An 18,919-nucleotide genomic window follows, 5' to 3' on the forward strand; every position below is an offset into this window, starting at 1 on the left:
TAAACCTGATCAGACTAAAGATACTTTTTTAGCTCTTTATCTTCTCCTTGACAGTAGGTTCATGTAGATATGTAGGGAAGGAAATGGAGCAAAACCCTTCCTTCCACATTGTGACCTTCCCTGCCTGCCTTCCCATTACTAATCCATGTTATTAATGATCCTCCAGTGATACTCAGTTGTTGGAGATTGATTCCTTTAAAGTGGGATATTCTTCCCTACACCATTATTGCTTACCAGCATTAAAAGAGTTTGCAGGATTTCTATGGTAATAGTGCACCCCTTAAGGTCTTGGACTTTTTTCTCTATGTTACAGCTGCGAGAGTTGGAAGACAAATATGCAGAGTGCATGGAAATGCTTCATGAGGCTCAAGAAGAGCTGAAAAACCTTAGGAACAAGACAATGCCAAATGCTATATCACGACGGTACCACTCCCTTGGTCTCTTCCCTATGGTAAGCAGATTTAAGGAAAAGCCTGCACACACCAAGGAAAGGAAGTGTGCTTACATCTGACTGACAGCTTCAGGGGTAGGATGCTACGTCTGACACCAGCATGGGTGAAATGTGTATTGGTACAGTGTCAAAGGGTACCTGAGTGATCAGTTTTGCATACCTGGTTCTGAAACTGTGGTGTTGTGCAGCTCTGCTGTTATATACAGCCTGCAGCTGTCTGTGATTATGCTGTGAAACCTGGGTAGCATTAACAGGTTCTATGCATCTTTGTTAAACATCTGCCATACTGTGGTGGCTCGTGTTTATCAGGAGTTTCCTGTTTATCTTCAATATCCTTGGAGATAAAACTTCCTAAGGACATAACAATGATTTCCAGACATGGGATCTTTCTAGTAATTTATGATATATGTTCTAGTTCTTCAGTCTAAACCTTTGAACAGAGTTAAAAGCATACCTTCTTGTTTTATGGTGACTGAAAATTCAGTGGTTCATTAAAAGAATGTTAGTTGCTAATCTGTATTACGGCAACAAGTTATGGTTATTTCACTCGTGTTATCAACTTTTTTAACTGATTTCATGTGATTAGGAGATTTAAAGATCAGGGAATATGCAGTACCCTCAATGAAGTGAGAAAACAGAGTGGATGAGACTGTATCCAGTGACTTGCTCTGCTTACCTGTGTATCTCTAGAGTAGTTAGATTATTTCTGAAGGCAATGCTATCAGTGCCTTCTTTTGAAATACATTCATGTAATCAAGCAGCAAAATATGGCCTGCCTTGTTTTGTCTTATTGCTGAAGGACACATTTTATTTGTGCTCACGAGAAGTAAATTGCCAACAAAGGTGTAATTTGCCTTTTTGTGCTCCTTTCTGAGACTGAACACAGGCCAAATTAAAGTGCAGACGTTTAATAATACAAGTTGTGCTTGCAAAAATAATACAAATTGTGCTTGCACAAATACAGCTGAAAGCTGTGGAAAGTATACTTATGCTGAGATAGGTTTATGTGTTTTGTATGAAAATGATTTTCAAATGTTCAGTCATGGGACAAAAGATCATTAGCTTTATTAATGTTTGATACTTAGACCCTGCACCCAGCAGTTAAACTTAGTGACCAGCTACAGAAAATTGATGGCCTGTTAGCTCTAACCTTATGGAGAAAGTATATTGTGCTTTATGCCAAGAATGATGTCATTTTTGTGGATGAGTGGATAATGCTGTGGGGTTTATGTTCATTTTAAATGAGAACATGAAGAGCAAAGCTCTGTACATGAAAGGTGAGTGTTACTGAGTATGGAATTCAGTCTGGGAAGCTGGATCATGTTGTTGCCTATAATGCTTTTTTAAGGTTCTTTGGCAGATATTATGCATCATCAAGTGGTCCATACTGCAGGAAAATGAAGCTAAGCCGTATTTTTTCAGTACTTTAAATATCTGTATTAGTTTTCCAGTCATTTTTCATATTTAAACCTTCCTGTTTTCTTCTAGAAGTACTCTCCATTATTTACTATTCTGTATAAGTAATTTATTATTTTCTCTCATGCCAACCTATCAGTACTATGATATTTGTTTCTCTTTTGTGCTTATTTTTAACAGGATTCCTTGGCAGCAGAGATAGAAGGGTCAATGAGGAAAGAACTGCATTTAGATGACCCCGACTCTCCTGACTTGGCGTACGACTGAAAAGAATTGGTTCCTAATTGATTGGTTACATCTGAAGTTAATTATTTGATGAGAAAAGAAAAAACACGAAATAGTTGAGCTAGATATTTAGAAAGATATATTTCTAGGTGAATGTAAATGATAGGAAGACAAATTGCCTAGTTTGGGGGGTGTTTTTATTTTATTCTAAAGCTGCCAAAAGAAAACACCTATATATTAGCTTTGCCTTGTCTTGTAAACTTTTTTTCTCATTGGTGAGTGCTGAGAATGAGAAAAGGTTTGGTTTTTTGTGTGTTACCATGCTAGATTTCTTCAGTTACCAGTTAGGGGAGGAGTTCAAGTTAGTGGGTTTCTCCTTGGTGAGTTTTATAACATAAGTTATCAGGTAACTTTTGATCTAATCCAGTTTTTGCCGGAAGAACATTGTGGCAGTGAGGGATTTGGAATGGCTGGGTACTTAGTGTGGTGCCCATTACACCTGTGCTGAAGTTCTGTTGAGTTAAACAAGAGAGTAGTTTGAATCAAGTCAAGTGCTTGTGACAGCCCCAAAGTTATAGATAGGCACAGCTTGGCAGAAATGGCCTCACTGATGCCAGTTGCACGTGTACTCCAATAGGTTTATCCCCCAGATTTGTACAAAGCACAGATTGTTTAATTTGAAATAAATTAATCCAGTTTACAGGTCTATTAGAGAAATGAAGTTTACAAAACAAGACGGTCAGGGAACGTACAGTAGGCGCTTCCCAAAACCTTCTAATTGCATTTACAAAACGCCTGACGCATACACTGACCTTTTCAGAGCTTGAGCCAAGAACTATAAATGAGGCTTTGACAGAAAGAAATGTTGATTAGAGAAATGTAAGATCAGAAAGTTGTGAGCATGCTCAAACCCCATAGGATCCTGGCATCCTTCCAGAATAGTCCAGCTTGAAGCTGGTTTAACTTCTTTAGAATGTCTTATTTACTTTGCCTGTACCAGAGGAGGATACAATTTTTTTGGTTATGTGACTCGTCTTAGTTTTATTTATTTGTGCAGTGGTAGTAACTGCACGCTCCATGGGGCTATTTATTGATAAATACTTTTAGATACAGCCTCGTAATGATATACAGCTATAGACCTGCAGCCTCCACACAAAGGGTGCAACTGTTGAGCACCCATGGACAGAAGGAAAGAAATTTTAATGACATTAAATAGCCTAAGGCATGCAGTCACTGTTACAGCCTGGCAGTGTTACCTTTCAGATAAAGGGAATGTGCTATTCTTGTGTTCAGCATTGTTGAACCATCAAACAAAGCAGCAGTGGCACTTTCGCAGCATGATGTAGGGTAATTTTATTTTCTCAAGAAATTTCTGCTGAAATGTCATCTGATGTCAGTCTTAAAGCAGGTGCACAGTGTGTGTTATGGTATAAAGACAGTGGTGATAAGGAATGAACTGTAGAAGTAACTCAAAAATTAGGTTTCCATCCTTGCAGCCTCTCTCTCAAGTCTTGGTCCATTATATTTCTGGGATTTTTTTTCCTTTTTTTTTAAAGTACTATCTAAGGGGGTTGGAAAGTGGTTTCAAAGAGAAAAGATACAAGACTTGCTTGCGTGGAGGTACTCAGAAGAGTAAATTCAGACTCTCTTTTAAAATGGATTAACTAGTTTATAGTTAAGAGTTGAATGGAGTTCAGTTCTGGTTTTTAAAAACTTTTTTACATAATGGCTTTATGGCACTTCTAGCTGATGAACTGAAATGCTTTTTCACTTATTTTTTATGAATATTTGAAGGGGTACATGCACATAATTGTCAAAAGTTCTGTCAAAAATATTCTAGGATGATGGAAGAATTATGTTGATGGATTGAATGTAATGGCCAGACTGTAGCTAGTATGGGACCCTATGCATACTGCTTTCCAGAGCTATATATAAACCCGAAGTGTTTGAGAGACCTGTGAATAGGAATGGTTGTTAATAAGCTGTTACCTGTTTCTCTGTTCCTTGCTCTGTGGTAATAAGTTATTGAGTGATCATGAACTGTGTGTGTGTTTTACAGCCATCAGAAGCGGGTCTTCGAGACGGTGAGAAATGTCAATCAAGTTGTCAAGCAGAGATCCATGACTCCGTCACCAATGAATATCCCAGGCTCTAACCAGTCCTCTGCTATGAACTCCGTCATTTCCAGCTGTGTCAGCACTCCACGTTCCAGTTTCTATGGGGGAGACATCTCAAACATTATGATAGACAACAAGACCAACAGCATCATCTTAGAGACAGAGTCCTCAGATAACGGGTCAGTACCATAGCACTGGAATTTGCTTTTGCTTTGTTTCTGACATAAAGGCAAAGTGTTCCTGTTTTTTCCTCCTTTTGTCTTATGTAGTGCAGTTACCACAGTGGCATACATCTTTAAAATCTATTTTATGCTTATGGTTTTTGAGCACTCGAGTTTATTTAAAAGAGAAAGCTTTTATAAAGTACTGTGTATCAATCAGTGTCTGCATCTAAGACTTGTTCAGAAATGCAGCATTACCAGATGATGTTTTTGTGGGTCAACACTTGAAAACAATTAAATTTTCATCATTTTACATAAATGTCAGGGAGTTCTGATCCCAGATGCAGCCACAGTTAACTTTTTTGATCCTAAAAATAAATGAAGTGTGCATCTGTAGGTTACCTAATATGAAAACCTGTGAATGAAACCAATCAGAACTTTACTTTTCTAGCTCCTTGTCTCTTCCCCCAGTACAGCTCGACACTATGCTGTATATGCTTTTCAGTAAAAATGGCTTACTACCTCAAAACAATGTATGTTTGTCAGTATAAGGTACTCTTGTGAGTCACTGTGGTGTTCTTACAGCATTGGCCCTTTAACATGGGGTCTGCTTGCCTGAGTTTGTATGACTGTGAGAGACTGCAACAAGCAGGCAACTCGCACCTCTTTGTAGGAGGAAGCTCTTAAGTGAAGTGCAGGTTTCCAACCAGGAGCTTCCAGGCAGGAGCTAGGACTCAAAACTTTTACTAAGAGGAAGAAACAAAAGACTGGTGTTTGCCTTTGAGCTCTCCAGATGAGTAGCAAGTTGTTCCCAGACACAGGAATGTAAAGGTGTTGGTGAATGTCTCAAAAGTGTCATGTGGAAGTCTTAAACATTTCTAAGAGTGTGTTATTTTCCCTCCCACCCTTTTTTTTTTTTTTTATTTTTTGTGTGTCCCCCTTTGTGTTTTAGAAATGAAGACAGGATGAAGAAACCTGGAACTCCAGGGACTCCAGGCTCCAGTGACCTAGAGACTGCCCTGCGTAGGCTCTCCCTCAGGCGGGAGAATTACCTCTCAGAGCGCAAGTTCTTTGAGGAAGAGCAGGAAAGGAAGTTGCGGGAACTGGCAGAAAAGGGAGAACTCCACAGTGGTTCCGTTACCCCCACAGAGAGCATCATGTCACTGGGAACTCACTCCAGATTTTCAGAATTCACTGGATATTCAGGAATGTCTATCAGCAGTCGCTCCTACCTGCCAGAAAAGCTTCAGATTGTGAAACCACTAGAAGGTGATAACAAAGGGCCTCGGCCTTTATCTGTTGTTATTAGTGACTCTTTGTGGTCTCTAATCCATCACCAGAAAGCAGGAAATCTTTGCAATACATATTCTTTTTACTTTAGAGACAGTACTCCACGCTGTTGGTTTGAGATCTTCTAACTACTGTATTTTTCCACAAGCCTTAAAAGTGTTAGGAAACTATCCCAGCTAAGGCAGTAAAATAAATATTACAGGCCACGTGCACATCAGCAGTGCAGCCTTTACATCCGACCTAAATGTTACCATTTCCTAGTTGGAAAAGGAAGGTGGAAAGGTCTAGGAAATCTGAACAACAAGAGTTCTGTAAATTAGTATCTGGAAAGGCCTTTACCTACTTCAGTTAGTCCAGTTGGTCTAATAAGACTGTTACAGTGATTCAAAATTATCTCTGGACTTAATGGGTTGTTTGAGTGGTCACACAGGAATCACTATGGCTTCGTGTTTCATGTGTGAAATAGGTGAGGTTTCTTAAAGTCAAATTTCCTTCATACATTGTCTCAGAAAAAGGCAAGCTAGAGATAGATGGTAGTCAGGGCTAGAGCTGTATTTCAAAGTTCATTTCAATAGACTGTTTAAAAAAAGCTGTCAAATCACTTGTAGTATAGTCTGCCTGGCATTCTTCAGTTCTTCCAGGTTGTAGTTGGAAGTTAGCTGAGTCAGTTCCTCCAGGTTTTAAAATGAATGAAGTTCTCCTGTAGTACAGATATGCACTGGGTAACATAATTTAGCTTTGGCTTCTCTCTCCCTCTGTATTTTCCTTTAACAGATCTCTTGCATTATATTGCATTGTGTGTGTTTAAATTGCAGAAGTTCCTTTTTTTTAGAACAAATTTATTTCACCTATAAGGAGCATATAGCATCACAGGTACTCAGAAGCAAAAATAAGTGTTCTTATGTCCTGAAGAAAGTCATGTACTGTCTCTACCTATTGAAATGAAACCATAGCCATAGCACACAAACCCATACTGTCGAGCAGATTTTAATAGTTGGTTTTCATGGCTGCTTTTAAATGGTCATAAAAATTCTTGTACCACGTGAGGGAAAGGATGATTCCACTTTGTTTCAGTTTCCGCTTGCTACCACTGTAATAGATTTCTGTCACCATCCCATTATATCTGCTTTTGTCTTCCAATAAACTCTTAAAGTCTTTATCATCTTTCTATCTGTCTGGTTTTTTTTTTTTCCCTGGTTTTGTTCAATGTTTTCACTGGGCCATTTCTCTCTTGGAATTACTGCACCTTTTAAAGTACTTCCCATGTTTGGTTTTAGATCTTATTTGTAGCATGTTTGTGTCTGCCTGTTTCATGAGTTTTGTGTTTGTTAACTTTTATTAACTAAATATCTTTGATTTTGTTTTTCATTTCAGTTTAGTTTCTTTTCTGAATATTTTTCATGACCCTTAATTTTTTTTTTCAACTTCATGGGCACCTTCAGATTACTCAGGAAAAATAGTCTGCTGTACCTGCAGACTGCTACAAGTAGTTGTGTCTTTAGTTTTATTACTGTTTTGGGTGCTGATGTCATAAAACATAAGAAATAAACATTAGTTCTATAATAAATTTAGTATAGGTTAATGACTTCTGCTCCTTTAAAGCAATCTTTTAAATCCCCCAGAAAAAAAGAGTGACAGAAGCACTAAGATTCATCTTCCTTTGCACATTTAAAAAAACAACACATGCTTTCTTTTAGTCAAAGAGAAGGATTGCTTGATGTGACTTGTTTTAGTAATAGTCCAGTGGGATTGTTTCGTTTTGTTTTTTAAACTGTACACCTGTGATTTGTTGTGTCATAAGCATGAAATACCTGTGGGAAAACTAAAAACTTGGACTGATTATGTCTTCATCCACTTCACTGCAATTCTGAGAGCAACACACTCTGAATTTCTAAACTTTCTCTGAGCCTCAAAGCCTAGTGCATTCATGCAAAGATAGCAGGAATATAGGAAAAAAATTTACTCTGTTCATATATTTACTTTGTTCTTATATTCCTTCTTTCTTCAGTGGCATGTCCCACGGTTACACAGTAATTCCCTCATGCCAGCTATTTCTGATAATTTACAAAATCATCTGTAAGGAACCTGGGACTGAATGTAGGCCAAAGAAATGTTATATTTCTCTCTTTTTTTTGACTTCTGCAGCCTTCTCTTTTTTTCTTTTTATTGGGGTTTTACAATTGTTGGATTCCCTTGTGCATTAATGTTCATTTTCTGTATAGGAAATTAAAGCTCCCTTACATGCATTTTATGAGATTAGGCTCAGATATACTCCTGTTTTTGATGGAGCTTAGGCCATTTTGATTTCTCTAGTTTCAGTAGAAATGTCAAAGCTCAAAGTGCAAATATTTTGATAAATATATTTTCTGTGGAAAAATGAGGTATATATTGAAAATGAAGTGCTTGTATTCTGCAAAGTTTATTTTAAGTATAAGTTTTGGTGTACTTTAAGGTGAAAAAGATTACTTCTTCAGAAGCTAGCATGTAGAACTTGATTAACTTTTTATATTTGCATGCAGTGCAGAAAGAAATTTTGATTTCCTTTGTTCAATTCTTGGAGTAGACTGACAGAAAACCTCTGCTGCTAGGTTAAGGCTTGACAAGATCTGTCACTTCTTCACATTCTGGGGTATTTCTTTTACGTAAAAGCAAAAACTTGGCCTTTGTGACAATTCAGAAGTAAATACATGTTATAAGGATGTCTCTTCTCTCATTTGGGGATTGTAATGGCTTCTACTTCTTGAGCCTTGAAGGTACAAATTTTCTCTAATCTCTCTAGACTTACTTTAAATAAAAGAAAAAAAAAAGGATTATTAGCCAAAGTAATCTAGAAGATCCATTTATTCTGAGCTGAAAAATTACAGATCTTAAAAAGTGAGATAAGCTTAGTTAAAATGCTACTCAGTTCCCAGTCATTCTAGAGAAAGAGCTTTTCCCTGTTCAATTCCTGTTTACAGTAAGCTTCCTCAAGTACAATATGTGAAATGACAATTTTTCTCATTCCATAGGATTTTTCTCAGATTGAAAATGTGTATGAGAGCCACCCCTTCTCTAGTTATTACAGCTGTATAGGCTTTTACATACACCGTGCAACTAATTGAACATTCTTGGTCTTTGAATATGGGTGAGACATTTGTGTGCCAGCTTGTGGAATGAGTGAGTTTTCTGCTTTGCAGAGAGGGAACAGGAATAAGACTTCACAAACTGCTCTCATTTGATCTGGCAGAGGTGAAAAGAAAGATGTTTTGTCTGTGTCACAGGACATGTGTGTTTTAAGTCACAATTTTCAACACCATGATGGTGGGCACACAGGAAAATGCAGGCCCTTGCAAGCAGTGTTTAATTGCTAATTGAGGAATCAAATAAACCCTCCCCTGATTTCACTGGGCCCATCTCAGTGTATATATCAATTTTTCCCGATCCATTGTTGTTTCTGACTGTCTCCTATTAAATTTTGAATACTGAATGCTTTTCTCTGTAAAATGCACCTCCTTTTTCAAAACATTCCTCTGCCAAGGATGAAGCTACAGGTACAGTAGCATGTAGCTATGTAGTAGTTGAATTCCTGTAGCATAGGGGCCCACACAGGTATTTGGACTTGATGTGTAGTTCAGAGTTGTGTATCTGCTTACGCTGCCTGAAGCTGGTGGGGTTTTCTAACGATTGGTACAAAGCTAAAACTGCTGTGCAATCTAGATGTGTGACTACTGTCCTCCTGTTAGCCACTGGTAGGAAATTCTGGAGTGTTTTCAGTGCTTGTCTTTGTTTGAGGTTAATGTGGGAATATGGGGTATATGTTCCTCTTGGAGCTTTCTGTGATGGTGCTCAGATCAAGAGTTACAATGTAAATTCTTTCTACTCCTGCTTAATCCTGGGAATTGAAGCAGATGAGGATATTTACAGGGAGGCGATGTGCATGTGCACAAGTGTGCTGCATCTCACCACCAGGCTTTGCATAACTGCTGATGTGATCAGTTCATTACACACTGGTGTGGAAATGCTGAAGCATAGGTGGAGCAGTTTTGTGCTGTAGCATGTCCCTAGAAACATGAAACCCAGAAACTTTAAAGGTTTGGAGTTCCCAAATCTTTGGTCTTCCAGGTAAATGAAGTGGGACTTTGTCTTTTAGGTTCTGGATTGTTTACTAATTGATTTTGGTTGTCTTTCTGTTCCCTTTCAAGGTTCTGCCACTTTGCACCACTGGCAGCAGCTGGCTCAGCCTCACTTGGGTGGGATCCTGGACCCGAGGCCCGGGGTTGTCACTAAGGGCTTCAGGACCCTGGACCTGGACCTGGATGAAGTGTACTGCCTTAATGACTATGAGGAAGATGAGACAGGTGACATTTCTTACAAGAGCCTAACTACCTCGACGCCAGTTCAGCACACAGAGACCTCAGGTGAGAGGTCACAAGCACAAGTGACTGTTTCAGAGAACAAGAATAACCCCCGCCAATCTCAGGCTTTCACTGAGGAGATGCAGGAGTCCGCGACTGACGATGATGAGGGGTCTGGTGAGGGAAACTCATTAAGTCCAGTAAAACTGACGTCTTTGCAGGATTTTGATTACTGGGCCATTCTCACATCTCTTCAGAACAGCATCCATAATATCGCTTTGTGTGTAGCATCTGCACGATAGTGCGTGCAGTGATTACAACATAACCATTCTAACATTGGCTCAAAAATCATTTCTTAGATAATCTTTTAATTTGTTTTTCAGTAACAGCATCTGTGGTCAATATTTTACTCTATTTTGATAAGAGAAGGCTGCTAAAAGGAAGTGATTAATTCACAAACCTTTGTGTGGCATGTATTCGATTTGTGTGTGTGTATAGTGCACGCTGTTAAGTGTGTGTAATGTACAGATGAGATATATTTTGTATTATTGTAGTGTAGATCCTCTTCTGACAGTTCATAAGAGGTGATACCATGTTCTAGATTTTTGTACTTTGGGAAAAAAATGAAGACTAAACAACTGGTGCCCTAAAGGTGCCTCTACCTTGCCTTTGCTGAAACAAATGGAGTGCCTTGAAAATCACCAAAGAAATTCAAAGTAGAATTCACTTACCTCAGGTATAGTTACCTGTTTTTGAAGTCTTTCTGAGATAAAGAATTAAGGGGATGTGTATATGCAGTGACTAATAACATTTCCCTTATTCTTTCTCCAGCTCACTATTAAACTCTGTTCTTCCTATTTATACCGTATTAGGACGTAAACATTTTAATGAGTTATTAGATACTCTGAACTGACACTAGCAGTATTTTATTGCACAAGATTACAGATTCTCAAGACTATAGATGTGTTTTGAGTTGGTATGGTTTCTCTCTTGCTCTTGGAATTTCGGGGTTTTAATAAGCTATATAGTCTTCATTAAGATTTGCCTCTGATAAAGAATTTTATTTAGTCCAGAATCAGAAAATTGCCAGAACTCCTTTTTTTTCCAGCCTTCTTGTTTTTGTATAACTGCTTTAAATGAAGACACTTCCTTCCCTCTCCTTTTTCTGGGATAAATCATAATTTAATATTTGTCTGGTCTTTGGAAGATTAGATTGTCTCAGGGCTAAACAATAATATTTCTCTTATTATCATGACATGCAGAGTATCTTTAGCTCTCACTGCAATGGCAGTTCAATGCTTTCAGCTGTTGAATATAAGCTGCGTTCTAGAGTCAGTTGTATTAAGGTTAAACTTCGAATCATAGAATCATTAGGGCTGGAAAAGACCTCTTAAGATCATTGAGTCCAGGCATTAATCCAGCACTTCCAAGTCCACCACTAAACCATGTCCCTAAGTGCCATATCTACAGATCTTTTAAATACCTCCCGGGGTAGTGACCCAACCACTTCCCTGTGCCGCTTGTTGCAGCACATCGTCCAAACCTTCAACTTCCCTTTCCATTGGCAAAAGTTGTCCTTGTTCTAGGAAATCCCAGAAAGAAAGTTTGTAATTTTTCTCAATTAATATGAAAATGAATAATGCCTCTTCAGGCAGTTGTGTACTGTTTTGGATATTATCCAGGTTTTTATAATTTTGAAGAATCTTAGTAAAAGCAGCAAGAAAAGCTGGAGATACAAGAAACATGGACTGAAATAATCAGACTGAAATAACTGGCATTTTTAGGATCTAGGGAATAAAAGATTCAACAAAAGCTATGATTAATTTTAGAAGTTGTTGCTGTAGAGAGAAAGGGAACAAGCAGTTCTTTATGTATTCAGAGTACAGTAAAAAATTGTTGCTTGGGTGCACAATTTTCTAACTGTAAGAGTGTTCAGCACAGGAACATGTCAAAAAAGCAAGACTCATTGTCATGGGCTAAACATAGTTAAGGATATAGTTCCATTCCTTGTTGGGTTTTTTTTTAAAGAACAAATTTGTCTAACGTTTCTGGGTAATAATTTGAAAGAGTTCTTTCTTTGGAGTAGAGCAATAAATGTAGGCCTGCTCTGTGATTACAAATTGGTAAAAAAATCTAGTATTTGCTTGCATTTTCTGTCTCCATTATGATTTGAGTAAAGGTCACCGTTTATGAACAGGTTATTTATTGGTTACTGCTGACTTTTCCTGGGAAAGTCTATCTCAGACAGGGTTTTTAAGCAAATTCGCTACCTTATAAATCGATAAACTAGATAAAATCAATTAAATTGCTGTAGCAATCTTATTTTACCTTGTATTGTTTGCTGGGTTTTCTGTAACATTTTAATATGTTACAGAAATAAATGGGTCAAAATTAATAACTTTGTGTAGAATGAACAAGTGCACCAAAAATTTTAATTTCCCATTCTTTTGCCTTCTTTCAAATTGTCCTGTTGCGTAGGATTTAGAAGTATCCATGAGCTACCATATCATTATAGGTTGTGTTGCTCAAATGGAGTAAAGACACTGTATCTGCTTTTTGTTGAAGCAATTTGTCAGACATTGTACAAGGAGGAGGTGATTGTGGATTTTGTCAGAGTAGGCACTTACTAGTGGAGCAGTACTTCTTTGGGTCTGCAATCTGCCCACTGAAGAATGCTTTTCTGGGGAGGGAGGCACGTGCTTAGCTTATGAATTTATTTTGTGTTTAAATATTGTGCAGCCACTGCTTCTCATTGCTTCTCCTCAGCATTCTTTCTTCTAGATTTCTCTGTAGGAGATGCAAGGCAGGTAGGGGTGTGTATGGACATGCAGCACCTTGTCATGAGCCCATCATGAGTACAAGGTTATGACATCATTGCTTGCATGAGTCCAGTTGGGAATTGATTCCAGTTGGCAACATACAGAATAAACTCTTGCTGGAGACTGTGGAAGTAAAACAAAAAGGGAAGGAAAGAAAAATCTTGCACACAGTCTCTAGCGATAATGCCTTTACTTGTAATCCAGGATAGCTGCATTGTGGAAAAATCTTATTCAAGAGGTTTGTAAAAGGCTGCTGTTGGCAGGCCATAAAGTGTGCCAGTCTAGAGTACAGGTCTTCCAGCCTCAGACCAAAAGGTCTTTAGTAATACGGTGCCTACAAGGACCTTCCCAGCAGGTGTAGGTCATCTTAGCCTATTGGGCAGGTTTCTGCTTCAGTTGATTGTATGCCCTGAGGTTTGTATCTTGCCTTTTGGGCACTGGATATGTTCACTGTCACAGTACTTACAAGTAGTATTCATATTGCCATTTTGTGTGTGCAGAGTGCTGCTCAAAATGAGCCCAAGAGCTTATTTTAACTTCCAGACTCAGGAGAGCAAACACCGCTGGTGCCAAAAATATCTTGTAGGCAAAACAAGTGTATTCAGAACAATTGTGATAGATATTCTATTCCTGGGAGAGCTAGCATCAAAAATCCCTCTGACTAAAAAAGGAAAAGTGACGTTCCTTGTGTTTTCTTGTCCCTATGTTGAAACTTGTAGTACCCATTGGTCTATGAAATAGCATCTTCACCCTAAGTGTGTCTTCCATCCCGATTATGGCACTGAACATCACAGAAGTTAGCACACATAGTTCTTAAAATCATGTGGAACAAGTAATTTTTGCAGCACAAATTTTTTGTAACCTCTATATATATATATATATTTTGTTCTGAGAAAGAAACTAGTTGATTATAAAACTGTACAGAATCTGTTTTAGAGGGAGGGATTGTTTGGGCTGGTTTTTTTGTTTGGTTTCTTGTGGTTTTTTAATTCACTGGCTTTCATGTTTTCATTAAAGAAACAAATGAAACACCAGCCACTCAAAGCACTTAATAATGTTATGAATGTTCTCATTTTGAAGTTGGAGGGGCTTCACTTGATGCAGTGTATGCTTAATTGCCTGTTAATATTGGGTGCACAAACTGGTCTTTCAGTACTTGGGTTTGTTAGTTCCACTGATTGATTGCTTTGAGTAGACACGTGCACAGCATTACAGGAACAGCACTCTTGTGTTAGACATGAACCATGACATGGAGGGCTTTCCAAATAGAGGCCTAAAATTACAAGAACACATAATGAATGTATTATTTGAATTGTTTTTAGCAGGATTACCATACATGCTTCTAAAAATTTTTCATTGTACAGCAAAGCAATAAATTTTGTAACTCTTCTTAGACTTGAGGTATTGATGAATGTTTAAATATACTTTATTTTCAAATGGCATGAATATTTCATGGTAATTGTTTCTTTAAGAAAAATCTGTCAGCAGTTGCTTTCTATGCCATTAAAATGGTTGAATTTTAATTTGAGGATCCTAGCCTGCATAAACTTTTGTTGAAGCCACATTAAATACTTTGAAGTCTTCCTACATCTGTGCTCAATGGTTATATACGTATGAGAAAGTGATCTCAGCCAGAAGAACACCCTATCCAAAGAATACCTGCCTTTGTTCAGTTTTTCCTTTCTTTCTGTTTCCAAAGGCAAAATAAATGAAAGTTTTGGAAAACCAGGTATTCAGAAAATAATTTTGTTGTTTAAGAAACATAACAAAACCCACAATCCTGGTGCAGATGTATGAGTTCTTGGAGATTTTGAGTATTCACAGTTACACTTTTAGGAGTGCACCATGTTAACATTTTACAGCTGTTGTTTTTATCACTTATCTCCTTTTTGTTGTAGTGGTTCACCCAGGCATTCCATCTGGCCTTCTCTATATTCCCCCTATTCTGTAGCCAGGCATTTTCAGTTGTGGTAACACTGGATATCAGAGCTCTCACCTTTTGCCACCTGGAGGGGATGAACTCTGCTAAATCTAGACACTACATGAAGCCACTGGCTTGTCCTGTGGATCCTAGTGGGGCTTTGTAACCTAGTTTCCAATAATTTCACCTCACCCAAGAATGGAATTAGTGGCACAAACTGGCAAAAGTGAAGTCCATAGCCTGTGTTCTAGATGATCACACAGTCAGAAAAAAAAAAAAGTCTCCTCATGGTCCTTTGTTATCCTCTTTTAAAGCGGGCTCACTTTTCTATTCAGCAATAAACTTCTAATGCTTTAAAGCACCTTCTGTTGCTCTAAGGATGCCTCATTCTGATTGTCATTCCATTGCTGTTTCCACAATCTGTGCTGAAGAGATGCCCTAATTCCAGTGCTCTCCCTGCTCAAATACAAGAGAACCAGGTTCCCTTCTTTTCTTGAAACATGCCAAAAAAAGGATGGAGCAGAGTGGATTGCTTCACTGTTGGACTGTTGTATTAGCTTAGTGCCAGTCTGGATCAAATCATACTCTAAAGATTTCCCATCTTCTTTGAAGTTAATTTCCTGATAAATCTATATGTACCAGAATAGGTGTTTGTACGAAATGCGAAGATTTACTGGTCACCTTGAGCTCTCTGCCTCCTCACTGTTATTCCAGCATAACAAAAAATTTGAGCTTTGATCCAGTGGTACAAAAGTTAATGATGGTTTAGTATAGCTATCTCATACAAATCTTCCTCAAACTTAATTTCTCTTGACATCTTCTTGTGTGTGGGGCAGGCCACTTGTTTACCTACTGTAACTTTGTACCTTCCTCTGCACAAACTGGTTGAAAATCCAGGTAAAATGGGCTTTTGAGAGTTCCCTGGGCAGAAGGTTGTGTCCTAAACAGATCTATTTTGCTGTTGACACCTAGCAGAATGGCCTGCAGGCTCTGAGTCCTGAAGCTGGATCCGAGACAATTCTGAGATACATAAAATCAGCTTTGTGTTTTGTGAGGAAAGCCCTGTTTGTTCTACCAGAAGATGAAGCTCTCTGCACTGTTTGTCTGAAACCTGCCTTTTTTTTTCTCAGTATTTTAAAAGGTGTTTTTACAATAGTGTTTGTGCTTACAGAAGAGTCCCTTTCAGCTATGATTATTTGCATTTTTGCATAATGCCTGTGAATTGTTTGACAAAACTTAATAAGTAAAGAATCATTAATTCCTGAGTGCTAAAACATGATACAGCAGAAATCTTATGTTTAGATTTAATTTTAATTTAGGGGCAAAATGTACCGACAGCTTGCACAGGGTTCCTGATGGATGAAATAACATGATGTTCTGTAAATTTTGTTAAGCACTGAATTATGTACAGATTCTTTTTCACACAGATATGAAGCCTTGTTATTAAACTATGACTACTTTGGAATGAGGGTAAAATGAAAACTTTTGGTTTCAGACAGTTACATGGAGCAGGTGTATATATTCAAGAGAATACTTTGATATATGTAAATGAATGTGAAGATAGTCTTTGTTATTAGAAAATTGTATTACTTCCTCATGAACTTATACCAACTCAGGAGATGGCCATTCATATGTAAAATTACTAAGTTAGAAATTAATCATTTTGTTTCTATTTGATAAACTTTGTTCATTTACAGCAACAGGTTCTCACTCTTTTCACTGTGTCCAAAGGATGGAAAATGCTACAGCATTATGATACAACCCATTGTTGACTGATGAAGGATGAAGCTGGTACAGGACTTTTTAGTGGTATTTGAGGGTGAAATACATCCTTGGAAATGGATAGATTTTTTTCATGATTTCAGTTTGTCTCCTCTGATTAGAGTTAGTGATTTCTCTACTTTTAGCAGCCTTCTCCTATCTTTGACTCATTAATAGCAATGAGTCTTGCTTTTGCTAATGCAGCTGTGTTTCTTCAATGTGCCTGTCTCCAGTCTGAGGGGATGCCCAGTGGATATTACAAATGGGGAAAATGCACTGATTGTATTACTGCTGTGTGCTTCGGGTTGAGCTTGTGATCTTAAACCAGCATTGCTTTATTCTGTTCTCTATTCATCATCCAGGGATAATTGCTTTGCTTCTAATTGATTTATGCTAAAATCCTGTGTTTTTCTAAATAACCAATATTTTCATGTCCAGTTATTTGAGTTCTTTCTCCAGATTTTCTTATAACTCTCTGCAGTATGGAGAGAATCATGATTGCTAGGCTGTGCTCCCTTGTAATAGCTTTTGTAGTGCTCACACTAATCTCTAAAGCAACTGGATTCCTGAAGCATCCTAATTGCCATCTCTGGAGGTGAAGTAGAGCTTGTTGTTCTGTTATGCCGTGCTAACATTTGAGTGTGTTAACATGACACTCCTGTGGGTCCTGAGAAATGTCCTTCTCCAACGTTCAGCCGCACGTTCCAGCGCTGGCCAGATGTCACCTCACGCTGTGTGCTCAGCCCCCTCTGCCTCCACCGTTCACACTGCCCACGCTCTGCCCTTCACACACTGCTTCTGTGTGTTCTGAGAGGGCTACCTAGCCTCACACACTGTTTTGGAGCTGTGGTACTTCATATGTGGAAAAGGGAACACAGCCACAACTGAGCCTTGCCTTGCTTCTGCTGAGCTGCTCTGGGAGTTCAGAATGGTGTCTGGTCTAGCTGGTCCGTCTGTCTGTCTCTTGCAATGTGTTGAACAGTTGTCTACTGTGGTACTAAAATGTGGCTTAACCAGGGAATGGCTCAGAGGGTTGGGTAGGAGGGTTGGTAGGCGGGGAGGGAGCTGCACATGGTTTTTATCGTGCATGTCTTTTGAGCACTGCTAAGTTTGGTTACTGAATAGGAGAACCTATGCAATCATGATATCTTTGGTGTAATATTTAACTCTGGGTGTTTTTCAACCAGCTTTTCAGATGCATGGCTCTTAAATTCTGTAGTTATTTTGCAGTGACCACAGCTGCATTGTACAGCAGGTTAATACAGCCACAGAAGTATTTCTACTAAGAAGAGAGAAGTTGGCCTAAGTCCTTCATTTTTAAGACTGAGCTATATTGCTTCTTTCCCAAGTCACTGATCTATCACCAGAGTGGCAGTTTTACAGCCATATTGGTTAGGAAATTTGCTTACTGCACTGTCTACAAATATTCAAAAACTGCTATGCTATGCAGCTGAGGACATACATTTTTAAAGAACCTAATCACATGCACAAGATTAATGTCACGGATGTACGGTAGTGGATCCAATAAACTACCACTTTCCATACTGTGGATATCAAAAGTCAGAGAAACAGTAATTAATGTGTGTCCCTCCCCACCCCAACAATCTGTATTCCTGTAGCATTAGCCAGATGGATCCATTACTGAGAAGTAATGGGGATACCTTTTTGTGGATCAATCTAAAAGCTGAAAAGCACAAGCATTGAGAAAATTCTGGTGCTCTGGAACTAGTACTAGAAGATTTTGCTTGTAATTTCCCACTGATGCAAGCTGCTAGTTAAGACAAGGGCTAGCATTTCAAGCACTGCCTGGCCTAAATTTGATTTGAACAAGATTTAATTGGCAGTGTTTGTGATTGTGGGCAAGTTTCAGCAGACCTTTTTAGCACTGGCCTTGAAGTCCTAGAGGTGTTTCTTTTGGAGAACAAGTGTCTGTTCAACACTGTAGTACTTGAGCATTTCACTTTTCTTGCACTGATCCCATAAAGGTGCCTCATCACTTTTTGCATCTGTCTTATGAACACACAGAAGTTTGGTTTTCCCCTTTTCTGTGTAAAATGCAAAGAATTTGCTTTTTTTTTGGTTTAGTACCTCATCCTGGGAAGTGCATGTCACAAACCAACTCCACCTTCACCTTCACCACCTGCCGCATTCTGCACCCCTCCGATGAGCTCACACGAGTCACGCCAAGGTAAGGGATCCTCATGATGGCAAAGCCTTCAGCTCTGTCACAGTTTTCCCTCTAAGCAAATGCTAAATAATAGCATAAGCAGAGGCATTGACTGCATCCGTGAATTATCCACCCACCAGTTACTCCTCCCGTTTGAGTAACAGCCAGAATTTGGGAGGCATGTGTGATGTTTTAAAAAAACAATCAAAGTTTCTTAAATTTTGTTGTCTCTTGTTAAGATATTGCAGGATCACATA

The 18,919-nt window shown here is 38.5% G+C and overlaps 1 protein-coding gene across 3 annotated transcripts in view; it reads left to right on the forward strand.

The window, feature by feature from the left end:
- Positions 1–18,919, forward strand: part of TRAK1 (trafficking kinesin protein 1) — a 39,501-nt gene that overhangs the window by 13,958 nt on the left and 6,624 nt on the right. The window contains exons 8-13 of one of the 3 annotated variants that reach the window (XM_063407255.1): positions 314–451; positions 2,048–2,124; positions 4,152–4,388; positions 5,323–5,639; positions 9,842–10,171; positions 18,581–18,683. In XM_063407255.1, coding sequence (XP_063263325.1) covers positions 314–451; positions 2,048–2,124; positions 4,152–4,388; positions 5,323–5,639; positions 9,842–10,171; positions 18,581–18,683 — 1,202 coding nt within the window. The remainder of the gene's footprint in view (positions 1–313; positions 452–2,047; positions 2,125–4,151; positions 4,389–5,322; positions 5,640–9,841; positions 10,172–18,580; positions 18,684–18,919) is intronic. The other 2 variants (XM_063407264.1, XM_063407274.1) reach the window with 2 other exon arrangements.

This window comes from Prinia subflava, chromosome 1 (assembly GCF_021018805.1).
Source record: "Prinia subflava isolate CZ2003 ecotype Zambia chromosome 1, Cam_Psub_1.2, whole genome shotgun sequence".
Lineage (NCBI taxonomy): Eukaryota > Metazoa > Chordata > Aves > Passeriformes > Cisticolidae > Prinia > Prinia subflava.